The sequence below is a fragment of the Myotis brandtii genome, unplaced genomic scaffold, assembly GCF_000412655.1.
Source record: "Myotis brandtii unplaced genomic scaffold, ASM41265v1 scaffold196, whole genome shotgun sequence".
Taxonomy (NCBI): domain Eukaryota; kingdom Metazoa; phylum Chordata; class Mammalia; order Chiroptera; family Vespertilionidae; genus Myotis; species Myotis brandtii.
In genome coordinates this window covers 3163503-3176899 of record NW_005357311.1, presented here as the reverse complement: position 1 = coordinate 3176899, position 13397 = coordinate 3163503, and the positions used below count along the sequence as shown (strand labels likewise).

At 43.6% G+C, this 13397-nt stretch overlaps 1 protein-coding gene across 1 annotated transcript in view; it reads left to right on the top strand.

Moving 5' to 3' along the window:
* The window catches only part of CCDC6 (coiled-coil domain containing 6), a 107757-nt gene that overhangs the window by 71276 nt on the left and 23084 nt on the right, over window positions 1-13397 (top strand). Inside the window, exon 4 of the mRNA XM_014538716.1 lies at window positions 11617-11720. Coding sequence (XP_014394202.1) covers window positions 11617-11720 — 104 coding nt within the window. The remainder of the gene's footprint in view (window positions 1-11616; window positions 11721-13397) is intronic.

Here is a 13397-nt window from a genome sequence, read left to right as displayed (position 1 = left end):
CTACATAATCTTTACTTAGGATAATCTCCTTCAGTTACTTCCTTGTAGCTTAACAGAACAATAGAGTAGTGACCTTGGAATGGAGATAACAAATGCCCTAACCTTTGGAATAGAATGGATAGGATTAAAATCAAATGGTATAAATACAGATGTAACAGGAGAATAAAGAGAGAACCTCGCTGTGCCGATCAATTGAACGCTGCCTCTGTGTCATTCCTTTGCCGACTCCGTCCACACCTTTGGGAATCCCTGGACCTGCTGGGGCAGGACCCCAACAAGTAGGCACTTGCCCACTCCCTGTTAACAGGGTTTGAGACTCCGTCTTGGGCTGTTTTTAAAAGTAGGCCCCAATTAACTCACAAGGCAGAAGGCCCTCGTAAATTTCTCTCCAAAAGTCAGGCCTTCGGCATGGACACTTAGTCAGATAGCATTTATTCTCCTCGTAGATCCTTTCATTCTTCAAGTAGGGAATGTTAAGCTTCATCATCAAGGTCTCTGTGCTATAAATGGTCTGTTCTGTTGGTGTTTTGCAATATATGAATCCATAGGATTTTAGACCTGGAAAACTAAAATCCTATGAATTGGGGAAGGACTATCTTTGTCTCCAGACCCTGGCGGAGACGTGAGACAGTGGGGAAATCATGAGGAAATCCAGAGGCAGGGGCTTCGGGTCTCCTCCCAGGCTTTGGGACAAGTTTCCTGCTCCCCTCGCCTCTGAAAAAGCAGTGGAGGTGGCTTCATGTGACTTGCCACTTGATGGTAGACCGAGTTGGCTTGTAAGTGGCCTAACCTGCTTACACTGCTTTTTCAGAAATGGAAACCCAGACGGAGAACAAGAGGTTTCCTCAAGTTGCACGGCTAAGAAGTTCTTAACCATTTATTTTAGCTACCTTTTGGGCATTTATTTAGCATTCTGAAAATAATGTAGAAAAGCATGTTCAGAATAATGTGAAAGTATGAGGCCTTTGCTGCACTGATAGTTAGCATTAGTGTAATGAACTGGATTAATCTAGTCAACAGGACATTAGTGCTCCTGGGGGCTTGGAACAAACACTGGTGGTGGCCATGATTTAAAGACTTGTTCAAGTATGTGTTCACTGTCAGTCGCTTATTTGGCGTTCACATTTTCCTAGGTAAGAACATTTAGAACTTGGAATATTCTCTATGTCAACAAATCTTGATCTGAATGATTTCTGCCAACTAGGAAGGGTTTTTCTTCTCTGGAGAAGGATAACTAGCATTAAGAGGCATGCATTTGTTTATTTATTAAATTAAGTTCAGCCCAGCAGATGTGAGGGCCTTCTGTGCACTTGGCTCAGAAAATTATCTTATGGGAAAGAAGGAAACAGCAGCCAGAAACGGGTGGACTGCATACTTAACCCTTTATTAGGTAGTACAATAGAAAAATACTGGAATCAGCTAGTGGAGAATTGGCGGTGCAATCCGGCAAACACTTAATGTGACGAGCAGGATTGCCTGCCATGTACCAGACACGCCAGGGTCGTTTTCTCAGTTAATCTTGTCATTTGGGGTATGTTTTCTTGTCCGAGATGTCCTTTAAAGCACAGATACCCATATCTACAGGTTGGATTTAGAATTGAAATGGTAATTCCACTCATTAGCACCCATTTGTACCGACAGTATTTTAGCCTGTGTAGTTGGGAAATTCTTCTCTAGCTTCAAATCTTCCTCCCATCTGGATAAGCTGGGTGATCTCAGGCAAGCAGTTGGGTCTCTGCTGTGAAACAGACATAATCCCTAACCTGTAGGCTGGTTGGGAGGATTAATCTTCCATTGTGCCGCTCCTCACTCTCCATGCGTGTTGCACAGTGGTTGCAGTGACACAGCCAGAAAGAAGTTTACGTGGCAACCCAGGGCACTGATGTTTTTGTAACTGTATATGTGACTGGGACAAGTTTCATCCAACAACCGTATGTGCTTTGCACTGATTTTCCATTCAACCTTATTTCATGTTTAGCAAAATGTAGGTCACAACTGACTCAACTAATTTCACAATCCAGTAATGGGTTGTGACCTGCAGTTTGAAAAACATGCTCTGATGTGCCCAGTGCTTTCCTGCCCTAGATCTCCATGGACCTGTTTCCTCTGCCTGGGCTACTTTCTCCCTCCCACTCCCATCCTCATTCATCTAACTGACGCCCCTCTCCCAGTCACTCAGGGGTCTGTGCTGTCAAGTACTTGCTAGCATTCAGTCCTTCTCTTGTAACACTTGGTACACAAATAGTAATTAGCAAACAGTTAAACAAATTGTGTCTTCCCTCTAAATCCCCTGGAAGGTAGAGGTAGGTGTTGACCTCACCACCATATCCCTGGTGACTCACATCTAGTCAGTGCTCCAAAAATTGTAGCTGCTGCCATTAATAATGGAAGATTCCACCTAATGTCTGTGGTAGATGACATAGGATATAAATGTGCATGCATATCAGTTGAGCCTCAAATGTCTCACCACCTTCCTTCACCTGGTTACCTGTTTATGAATCTCTGTGCTCAGATGTCATCTGTGATCCCACCACTTTGACGTCCTCTTTGTCCATGCTACGGTCAGTGCACCTGTATGGCACATATCCTGCATTAATTCAACACCGTGATTACGTGCCTGCCATCTGCCACAAACTGCTGAGAAAGGTCCCTGGCCTCACGGAGGCTGGTCTAGGGAGGGCAGTGAACCTATGGACAATGACGAGCGGTGCTCTGTGCAGTGTTGTGGAGAGGAGCAGCGTTCCCATTGCAACCCCGTTCCCCATACCAGCTGAGGAGGACCTGAAGCTCCTTGGTGCTGGGTTTGATTGTTTGTTAATTGATACACACGGGCTGGTAGAGCTAAGTCCAGCTTGTTTCAGGGAACCAGGGATGTGAAAGGAGACAGGAATGGAAGAGGAGAATGCAGTAAAAAGTGAGTGCAGTTACTGCATGAGCTAAGTCCAGCTTGTTTCAGGGAACCAGGGATGTGAGAGGAGACTGAATGGAAGAGGAGAATAGAGATGCTGAGAACAGAGAAAATAACCCAGGAAGAAGATTTGAAGTTGAATCCCTTCTCTTTGTTGCCAGACAAGGAAAGAAGGGGCGGGGAGGGGGGTTGGCAGTCTGTGTATAGGGACTTTGAGGGCACAAGCTTGCCTTTATAGTGAGGGTCATGCAGAAGGCTGCCATGGAACTGCACCAAGGCTCATGCATGCCTCTGCTGGCAGGTGCCCAGTGATTACCTTTAGCCAGCAGACAACATCAGCCGACGACGCTTGACAAGACTCTGGCTTCCAGGGGCATTGCAGGGGCGACACCCACTGGCCCAATGTCTCTCACCAAGTCGCAGAGGCTGGGGCTTCAAATAATGTCTTGCAATCCTCAGGACAAGGTTTATGTTTTCTCTCTCTCTCTCTCTCTCTCTCTCTCAGGAAGCATGGTATATTTTAAGTTCTATGAGGAAGAAAGGAAAGTTTTAGATTTCTAGCTCTTAGAACAGGGGTTCTTAGTGAAGGCTACCAGGTGGGCTCTGCCTTACTTGTCTGGAAGTTAATTTGTTCAAACCAAACTGACATCACAGTCAGTCTCCATACAAGGCAGATGCTACTTATTTTAGTAGCTGACTCTAGTGAGTTACACAGATAATCTGAGTGTCCTGGTGACTAAGCTGTGAATTGAGTGGCCAGTGGCTCATGTTCAGATTTGTGTCCTTGGTTGATTTTTTGTTGTGGTGGTGGTGGTGGTGGAACAAAGTATTTCTTAAATTCATGGGTAGTGTGACCATACTGGGTTTTCAAGCATTTTATTCATGCTAACAGCTGCCCTTGTAGCCCCTGGCAGTGGGAGAACTCTGTTGTAATAGCTCTGGGCAGCACCTGCTGGTGTCTGTGTGCCTTTTTTGTTTTTGTTCTTTTCAAAGAACAACCAAGTTCCTTGAGGTTTCACTTGCATTAAGGGCATGAAATTTAATGAGCACTATGCTTGCTTTGAAATTAGATTTCAAATACTGATCTCAAATTATGGAAGTCTTGGAATCTTTATTATTAAACATTTGCATTTTAAAAGTAATCTATTGCTTTTTCAAGAAACTTTGGAAAACATAGTACAAAAATGATAAAACATTACCTAGACTACAAGCCCCCCCAAATAACTGCTATTTATTTTTGTTCTCTATTCTCCTCCTCCTCCTCCTTTCTTTAACAGCAGTGTATTATAATTTGCTGCCCTGCTTTTAATTTTGTTTTTGGTAAAATGTAATAACCTATGTGTGCACATTCAGATGAGCTGCATTGGGGGCACAGCCAGACATAATCATAGTCAACCCCAAAGTCCACTCAGTGGGAATTTGATTGTAGCAAATCCTTGAGGGTGTTTGGGTGACTTGAGAAGGTTGGGTACAAGCTTTCTGCCTACTGTTTGTTTGAAGGGGGAAACGCCTCAGCGCAGAGCTGAAAAGTTAGTGGGATTTGGTGCCCGGGAAGTAGGTAAACTAGGGGCACTGGGCGATATTTGAAGCTCCAGCAGGCTCGCTTTGCGGTGGATTTGCTTTGTAATCCAGGAGCTGTCAGGAGGTCATGAAGCCAACCGAGGGGTCCAAACTCCAGACCTTTGAAAGTAGACTCTGAGCTCTGTCAGGGACACAGACAAGTATCTCTACGTGATGTGGTTACCACCATCACCACCACCACCACCACGACCTCCCCCTCCCCCAATCCCTAGAATTCCTTCCCTGGACCTCATTTCAATGTACCTCATTTCAAAGTACAGAGACTCACTGTGTTCCATCTTGTCAGACTCTGTTTTGAAGCATCAGATACCACTTGCCTGTGGATCAATTTGTACAGACGACCTTACACGATGGCCGGGAAAATATTAAATGTGTTTCCTTTGTAAAAAGGAACCTCATCATGATCCGACAGTGTGCATTTCTGGTAAAGCACTGGGGGTGGAGACTGCCTGTTAAGTTGGAGGACATTGTTGTGCTGCAGCAAGGGTAATAAAACCCAGAGATACTAAACCCAGACTTCCTAGTTGCTTGTAATTTCGAAATCAACAAAGTCTATTTCTTTATGACCAAGATAAGAATTTGGTTGATGATTTAGAAGAGGCATTGCATTCCCCTTCGCTGAACCATGGCTAGTGAATGAAAGTTAGTCATAAATCTAACAACTCTATGCAAAGAAGTGGGATGGGTATGGTCATGACTAGAAAGAAATGATTTCTTTTATGCAAGAACTTTCATTTTAGATAAAGCACATTAAGAAAAGTTTCCCGAATGTTATTTTGTGAAGGAAGCTTATTTTAGATAATGGACAGATAGTAGCCCCTGATGTAATAGTGTATTTGTAATACACACTATATGACTTCTTTCCAAGCACTTTTCCTTGATGTAGTGAAAGGATGTCCATCCAAGATGCAGAAACCTGCTTTCCATCAATGGTAATTATTTGGTAAAAGAGTCCCCTAGAATTATAAACCTAGTATCACATCTGTTTAACATCGTGATGAAAACTTAAGTCCAGAAACTATATAAATCTGAGTAATTATAAGTGTGGGGAATTCATAAAGGCCTTCATTTTTCAACATCACTGAACTAAAGCAAAATTTATTGAGCTGATAAACTATGAAATAGTGTCATTTTCACATTAATGTTAATGGGGTATTAATGTTATCCTGAAGTTATTTTTATAGGAACATAATTTTTTAGAAGAAAACAGTTGTACACTATGATAAAGAAGTTTAACTCTGGGCAATGTGAGAAATTCTCAGTCTTCAGAAAGCTGTCATTTATCCTGTGAGAGTATATGGGCTTATTCTGTATTTTATATATGTAAGTTAACATCCTAAATTAAGGGTTTTACTATTAAATTATATTAGGAAATTATCATTTTTTAGGATTAGATGTCTTTAAGTATTTTCTTTTATTAAAAATAGTAAATTTCGCCCTAACTGGTTTGGCTCATTGGATAGAGCGTCAGCCTGCGGACTGAAGGGTCCCAGGTTTGATTCCAGTCAAGGGCATGTACCTTGGTTGTGGGCACATCCCCAGTAGAGGGTGTGCAGGAGGCAGCTGATTGATGTTTCTAACTCTCTCTCCCTTCCTCTCTGTAAAAAATCAATAAAATATATATATATTTTTTTAAAAAATAGTAAATTTCTTTTAAAAAGTGGGTGGGGTAGGAAAAGGTAGGAATATAAATTATCACCAATATAACTTTCATCCAAAAGACAACCCTATTTATCTTGCTGTATAAATAGTTCTTTATGATGTTTTTGCATGTTTTTTTCCCTCTATCAGTATATTTCTGAGGTACATAGATAAATTTCTTTTCAATTGTAATTTTCAGCCTCCTAAACTTGAACATAACTATCCTTCCTTTCCTTTTCTCCTATTCTTCACTGACAAACTTCCATTGGCTCTTCCTGTGCTCAGCACTGTGATGACCTAGAACAGTGGTTCTCAACCTTGGCTGCCCATTAGAATCATCTGGGAATCTTTTTAAAATCCTGACTTCTGGGCCTCATCCTCCAGAAATTCTGTTTCTTTGTTACTAATGTTGTGGCCCCACCCCATAACAAAGAAACAGAATTTCCAGAGGATGAGGCCCAGAAATCAGGATTTTAAAAAGATTCCCAGGTGAGTCTAATGGGCAGCCAAGGTTGAGAACCACTGACCTAGAACTTGTTTTTAATTCTGAACCAGCCTCGGCTTGATTAATCCAATGGGTACCTCAGGGGCTCTGTGGTCTAGGAACACCTGTCTTAACTCATCTGTAACACAAATTGGCTGCTTGATTTCTTTAAAAAAATTTTTTTGCCAGAAGGTAAGGGTCAGATGTTTTCTAGCCAAGGAGAATAGCCAGTGCTGAGCACAATTCCACCGATCACCTGAACAGATGCCAGCTGAGGCCGTGTTTAAGGTTTGCCTTACTTGCCTCTGTTGCTTTAATGTGTGAAGGCTTTGCCAGGGACCAAGGACTATCGGGCATTGTTCTAACCCCTTTGTGTCAGTTGCACATGATATATTTCTATAGCTCCCTCATGAATCTTGTTAGTCACTTCTTTCCTGTGTACAGCAGGTCCTTTATGACCATCGGACCTTGATCATGTTAATGAGATGCCATAGGAACTTAATTCTTGTTTATATCTATTAGCCTGCATTGTTTTGATTAAAGTCACAGAACCAATCAACAACATTGAGTGAGGACTTAATACGTAAAACCTTGATTAGCTCATACGTATTGGCAAAGTAAGATGGAATGAGCTAAGTAAAATCTTTTACTGTCTCTACTAGAAACAAAAACTGTCTTAGCACACTTGGGCTGCTATACCACAGAACACAGACTGGTTTATAAAGAACAGACACTTATTTCTCACAGTTCTGAAGTCCTGAAGTCTGAGATCAGTGCCAGCTTGATGGCGTTCTAGCGAGGGGCATCTTCAGGGTTGCAGACTGCCTGCTTCTCCTTACGTCCTCACATGAGAGGGAACAGCATGCTGCAAAGTCTCTCTTGACTCTTAGAAAGGTCATTAGAAATCCCATAATGGGGGCCACCCTCATGATATCAACTAAACCTAATTACCTTCCACAGGCCCCACCTCCAAACCATCACATTGGGGATTTAGGCTTCAACATGAATGGGGGGGCACAAACATTCAGTCCATTGCAAAAACTGCGTTCATTTTTCTGACTTTAATTTAGTTGTTTTCTTAATTTTGTGCTTTTTATTTTCCCAGATGATTCTGATAAACCTCCACAGTCACCACTCTGGACATCTATGATATGACATAATAAGTTGGTAGGAAATTGGGCTGGACTTTTAACTCTAACCAACTGAGCCACACCAGCCAGGGCCCTCTCTTTATTATCTCAGATTTGTTGTAATAGGCTGCTTTCCAAAATTATTTTTTTTATTAAAAAACTTTTTTGCAATACAGTTGACATACACAGTATATTAGTTTCAGGTGTATAACGTAGTGACTAGACATTTATGTAACTTATGAAGTGGTCACCCTGTTAAATCTCGTACCCATCTGACAGCATGCATAGTTATTATAACATTATTGACTATATTCTCTGTGCTGTACTTTGCATCCCTGTGACTGTTTTTTGTAACTGGCAATTTGTACATCTTAATCTCTTCTCCCCCCTCCCCCCACCCCAAAATTTATTTTTTAAGTCAGATGTTTGGAATATATTTTCTCGTAGAAATGATGATTATATGGTAGTTAGACTAAAACTTTTCAAAGTAGATTGAAAAGGTCCATTAAAACCTTTCAGAATTCTGTGGCTGAGTACCATGGTGAGGCTAACGTTCTCATCAGACGTTCTTGCCAAGCATTCCTTCCCCCCACCTCTCCCTCCACCCCAGCCAGCGTCATACTTCTCTTTAAATGGGAAAAGGCTACCAGGAGGCAGAAATCCGATAGTGTGGGGAGCCATCTCTCAGCTGCACCCTCTCTTTTTTTGCTATTTTGGTGGAGGTCAGTATCTGCCCACTGAGAAGACACAGGCAGGAAGAGCTGTGAATTCAGATGAGTTGGCTAAATTTATACACACTAAGTTTATCCATTAAAGGAGCTCTGTATTTATTTTGGGAACATAATAAGAACCCTTGGTCTGAGGTTAATTAACCTGTAATGAGAAGGAGAGCTACTGAAGAGAAGTAGAGAATCTGGCAGTCCATTGAACTGACTTAATTACAAGGCGGCCTTTCAAATGAGTATGTTTACGAATCAGCTATATCCATCGATGCTCCCAGAAAAAGCAGGCAGAAGGGGCTTGGGTTAGCCTGAGAATTTGATGTGTGGCGATGGATGAGCGGATGCCAATTGCCTGAACATTGAATAAAAAAAGCACTGGGATATTCTTAGGAAGGGAACAGGGGAGCACATTACAGATAGAGACCAGCATAGTGAGAGCAATGCACCACTGGGCTGCTGTCGTGATTCAAGCACGAATTTCTGACTTACCCTGTAAACTTAGCATATACTAGTACTCTCCCAGATTTGAGGGTTGTTCGAGATACGGACAATGTCAGAAGCACCTGAAATCTCCTTCTGCCTGAATTGGCAGAACTGGTGGTGTCTGTATTCGGCTCTAAATGGGTAGGTTGTAGAAATAAATGAGCAGGAGATGGAAGGTCAAGTATGATAAAGAATTTAATGGGCAGTTCATTGTAATCATAAATAATACCATTCCCTCTAACTTCTCTGCCCCTTAATGTCCATCCGAACTCTCCAGAGATGCTGAAAAGTTGAGAGATTTTTAAAGCTGAAAAAACAAGTCCGGAAACCCTGCTCTTTGGGGGCTAAATAATACGGACTCCTACAGCGCTGCCAGCCCTGTAATGAAACACCCAAGTCTAGGCTGCTGAGCTGGGGCCTCCTATGTGGCCTACTTCATGGGAATAAATTAGGAGAGCCAGTTGGTAAAGCAGTCCCAAGTTTCACCCCCAGGAAGCCTCGGTTTGCTGAAGCGGGCAGTAAACTGATAGCTGGTGCCCGAAGAAGCTGAGATTCATGTCCATTTTCAACCCGTTTGTCCTGCTCTCTTCTCTGTGTCCTCATACCCTCAGACTCATGAAGCTGCTCCTTACCCTGCTACTCCCAAGAATTCTTGGCAAAGGAGGTAGGCTCCCAACCCATAGCATCATTTACCCCAAATCCTACTTTCTCCTTAAGATCCTGTGTTCCTTCAGCTCTGAAATGAAATGGGGGGTTTCGATGATTTGTCTCACTGCTTCTAGCTCTGAGCCAGCCCAGTCTAAAGACAGCGGCCGTCTTGAGACTGACACTGATGGAGAATGATAGAATGGGTAGCTTTGAAAGGGCCCTCAGGAACCATGTAGGCCCACCTTCTCCTTTCACAGATGGGGACGTTGAGGCTCACAGCGGGTGAGTACCTGCTGGAGCCACACGTCTAGTAAGTTATCCGTAGGCAAAGACAGCTTTGAATGTTCAGAGTTACTGGTTAGCACTGTGCATGATTACTCCAAAATGAAACGTAACTGGACATAAGTTTCCCTACTACAAAATGATGCCTTACTTGAGTTTTTTCTTGCCTGCCAAGTTCTCGCTATAATGCTTTTAGTCAAACACAGGAACAGGGTCCTTCACGGGCAAATGCCTTAGAGTGTTGTTTCTTTAAAAAATGGCCGTGAATCATACTTCAAAGGTTGGCCAAAAATGTGGTCAGCACAGAATCTCACTAAGTTGTATAGGAGTTCTATGCGGCTTTCCAGGCCTTTTCTCATTGCTTCAGGTAGGAACTGTTTAACATTCTGAGGAGCATGCGTGCATGAGCCTATTCCCAGCTTCGCAGCACAAAATGCGTCTGACTGACTCTGACATCCCACCACCCTTTCTTTACTCCGCTCATGCAAAGAAAATAATCCTGAAGCTGTATTTTCAGTTGACTCTGTGACCCAGGCGCATTTACCTGTTGGATAAAGTCTACTTTGGTTACTTTAAAAGATTACATTTTGTACATGGTGTTGGTCTCACTTTAATGCATATGCAGGGATCTTTGATCAGTAGGAGCTTGCCTCTGTGACCTCCTAAGGAAACGTGAAATCTGCCACTGTGGCATTTTTGCAGCTGTGCAATCACAAATAATTTGTTGACTCGGTGATGGAAAAGGTGAATTGGGTTTGGTTGCAGGGACAGCATAGGGGCAGTCAAATAGCCTTTCTCTCTTTTTAAAGAAACTTCCTGTTAAAATTATTTAATATCTCAAATACATAGACAAGTACAAAAATATGATGCAGCACATTCCCTCTACCTGTCCTTGTGAAGTCTACTGATCGTTGCATTTTCTAGCCTTTCTCACTAGCCTTTTTCTTCATATCCTTTTCACCCTCTACCAAATATGTAATTTATTTGTTTCATTTACTATCTTGACGCCTTTAAAATGTAAGTTCACAAAGGCAGACATTTCTGACTTCTGGGTTCCCTGCTACTTCCTTATTAACCAGTGTCTGGCGTTGATGTCATTATTTTCATATTTCTCAATATTGATTGGTTAAGTGAATTTTTTCCCAGTTTGCTTCTTTCTATGAAGTAGAATAGTTTGGGGTTCCCTCCACAACTGCATACCTTTCCTCAAATCAAAGTTCCCTTCTTTCCTACCTCCCCGGAGGTAACCAGTACTGTGAATTTGGTGTTTATAATTTTGTGCCTATTTTTATATCTTGGGACATATTTATGTGCACCCATTGACAAACATGGGTGTTTGAAATATTTATATAAATGTTGGTGTAATCTTTAATGTTGAACTACATGCAGGACTGGGGGGCAGAATGGGGGTACAAACATTCAGGTAAGTCCTGGTATGACTAGTAAGCAGAACTCCCCCCGAACTCTCTTAAAGGAAGATTTTCCATGTGCCTTGAATAAATGCTGAAACAAGTGATGTACCAGACAGCAATTAAGCTTTAACATCAAAGAATGAACCTGTCTTGGTTTTCTCAAGAGTGTAAGAACTAGATGCATTTAAAGTGTCTGTGCTAGAAAATTGGCCATTTCTTTGCAGTTTCTCCAAGTAAAGGGGTCATAATGGTCCAATCAAGAAATCTAATTATCAAAGTTTAAGTGGCCTGCTATTCTCAGTAAAACTTCTTTTCCTTCCTCTAGTTGAGACGAGAGAAGATTGACCTTGAAAATACTTTGGAGCAAGAACAAGAAGCACTAGTTAATCGTCTCTGGAAAAGAATGGATAAACTTGAAGCTGAAAAGCGGTTTGTTTAGTCTTACTGTTTAATACGGGGTTGCGTATGTGGCCAGGGTGCTGTTCTGGGTGTGACAGGGTAGAGCCATAACCTCCCCATCGGCCCTGCCCTGAGTGTAACAGTGGTGGCACCCCAACCCCCTGATCCGCCCTGCTGTGTGTGTGACAGGGGGCGGTGCCCTAACTCCCCTATCGGCCCTACTCTGTGCGTGACAGGGGGGAGCTCCTCAACCCCCTGATGGGCCCTGCTCTGTGCATGACAGGGGGGAGCTCCCCAACCCCCTGATTGGCCCTGCTCTGTGCGTGACAGGGTACGGAGCCCCAACCCCCCTGATGGGCCCTGCTCTGTGTGTGACAGGGGGCAGTGCCCCAACCCCCTGATTGGCCCTGCTCTGTGCATCACAGGGGGTGGCCCCTCAACCTCCCCATCGACCCTGCCTTGAGTGTGATAGGGGGCGGTGCCCCAACCCCCCAATCAGCCCTACCCTGAGCGTGACTGAGGGTGGCATCGCAACCTCCCGATCCGCCCTGCTCTGTGCATGACAGGGGGGAGCTCCCCAACCCCCTGATTGGCCCTGCTCTGTGCGTGACAGGGTACGGAGCCCCAACCCCCCTGATGGGCCCTGCTCTGTGTGTGACAGGGGGCAGTGCCCCAACCCCCTGATTGGCCCTGCTCTGTGCATCACAGGGGGTGGCCCCTCAACCTCCCCATCGACCCTGCCTTGAGTGTGATAGGGGGCGGTGCCCCAACCCCCCAATCGGCCCTACCCTGAGCGTGACTGAGGGTGGCATCGCAACCTCCCAATCCGCCCTGCTCTGTGCATGACAGGGGGCAGCGCCCCAACTCCCCAATCAGCCCTGCTCTGAGCCCGACCAGGGGCTGCACCTAGGGATTGGGCCTGCCCTCTGCCACCCGGGAGCAGGCCTAAGCCAGCAGGTCGTTATCTCCTGAGGGGTCCCAGACTGCAAGAGGGCACAGGCCGGGCTGAGGGACCCCCCCTTCCCCCCCGAGTGCACAAATTTTTGTGCACCGGGCCTCTAGTATATTTATAAAATGTACTTCATTAGGAAGACTGAGATTTTGATAGAAAAATTACCATGTAATTGTCTTAAAACTCGCTGCAAAGAAATGCTCGTACATATTTAAGGTTAGCATTCTTTGCGTTAAATGTATGTACATGGATGTGAAATGTCATTCAACGGCAAACATTTCTTGAACCCTCTGTGCAAAGTACTGTCAGGCCCTTATTTCTAAGTGCTGCAGACTTTGGGTGGCTGGAGCCAGGCTTGAAGAATAGCGAGGAGTTCTGTATGAGGGATGTAAGGATGGGTGTAGAAAGGGAGTTTCTTGAAAACGTTCATTAATCCACCTTACGAGGACCTTTTTGTTTGCTAACCAGAGTCCTTTTGCCATAAATATTGTGTTTGGATGAATCCATAAATCATTCTGAGTTCATCTCAAGATTTGCAAAATAGAAACATACCACAGGCCTTAAGAAAAGTGCAAGTAGAGGCAGTGTATATCTACAGGGAAATATTCAAGATGTAGCTGAACCAGCTGCATCTTGCATTATTGTAGCTGTACTAATAGTTGGAATTAGGAAAAAGTATTTAACATAATAAATGTAGGGACCATTACAACATTTAACATACTGGGTTGCTCAGCTAGAACCGTTGAGCAAACTCA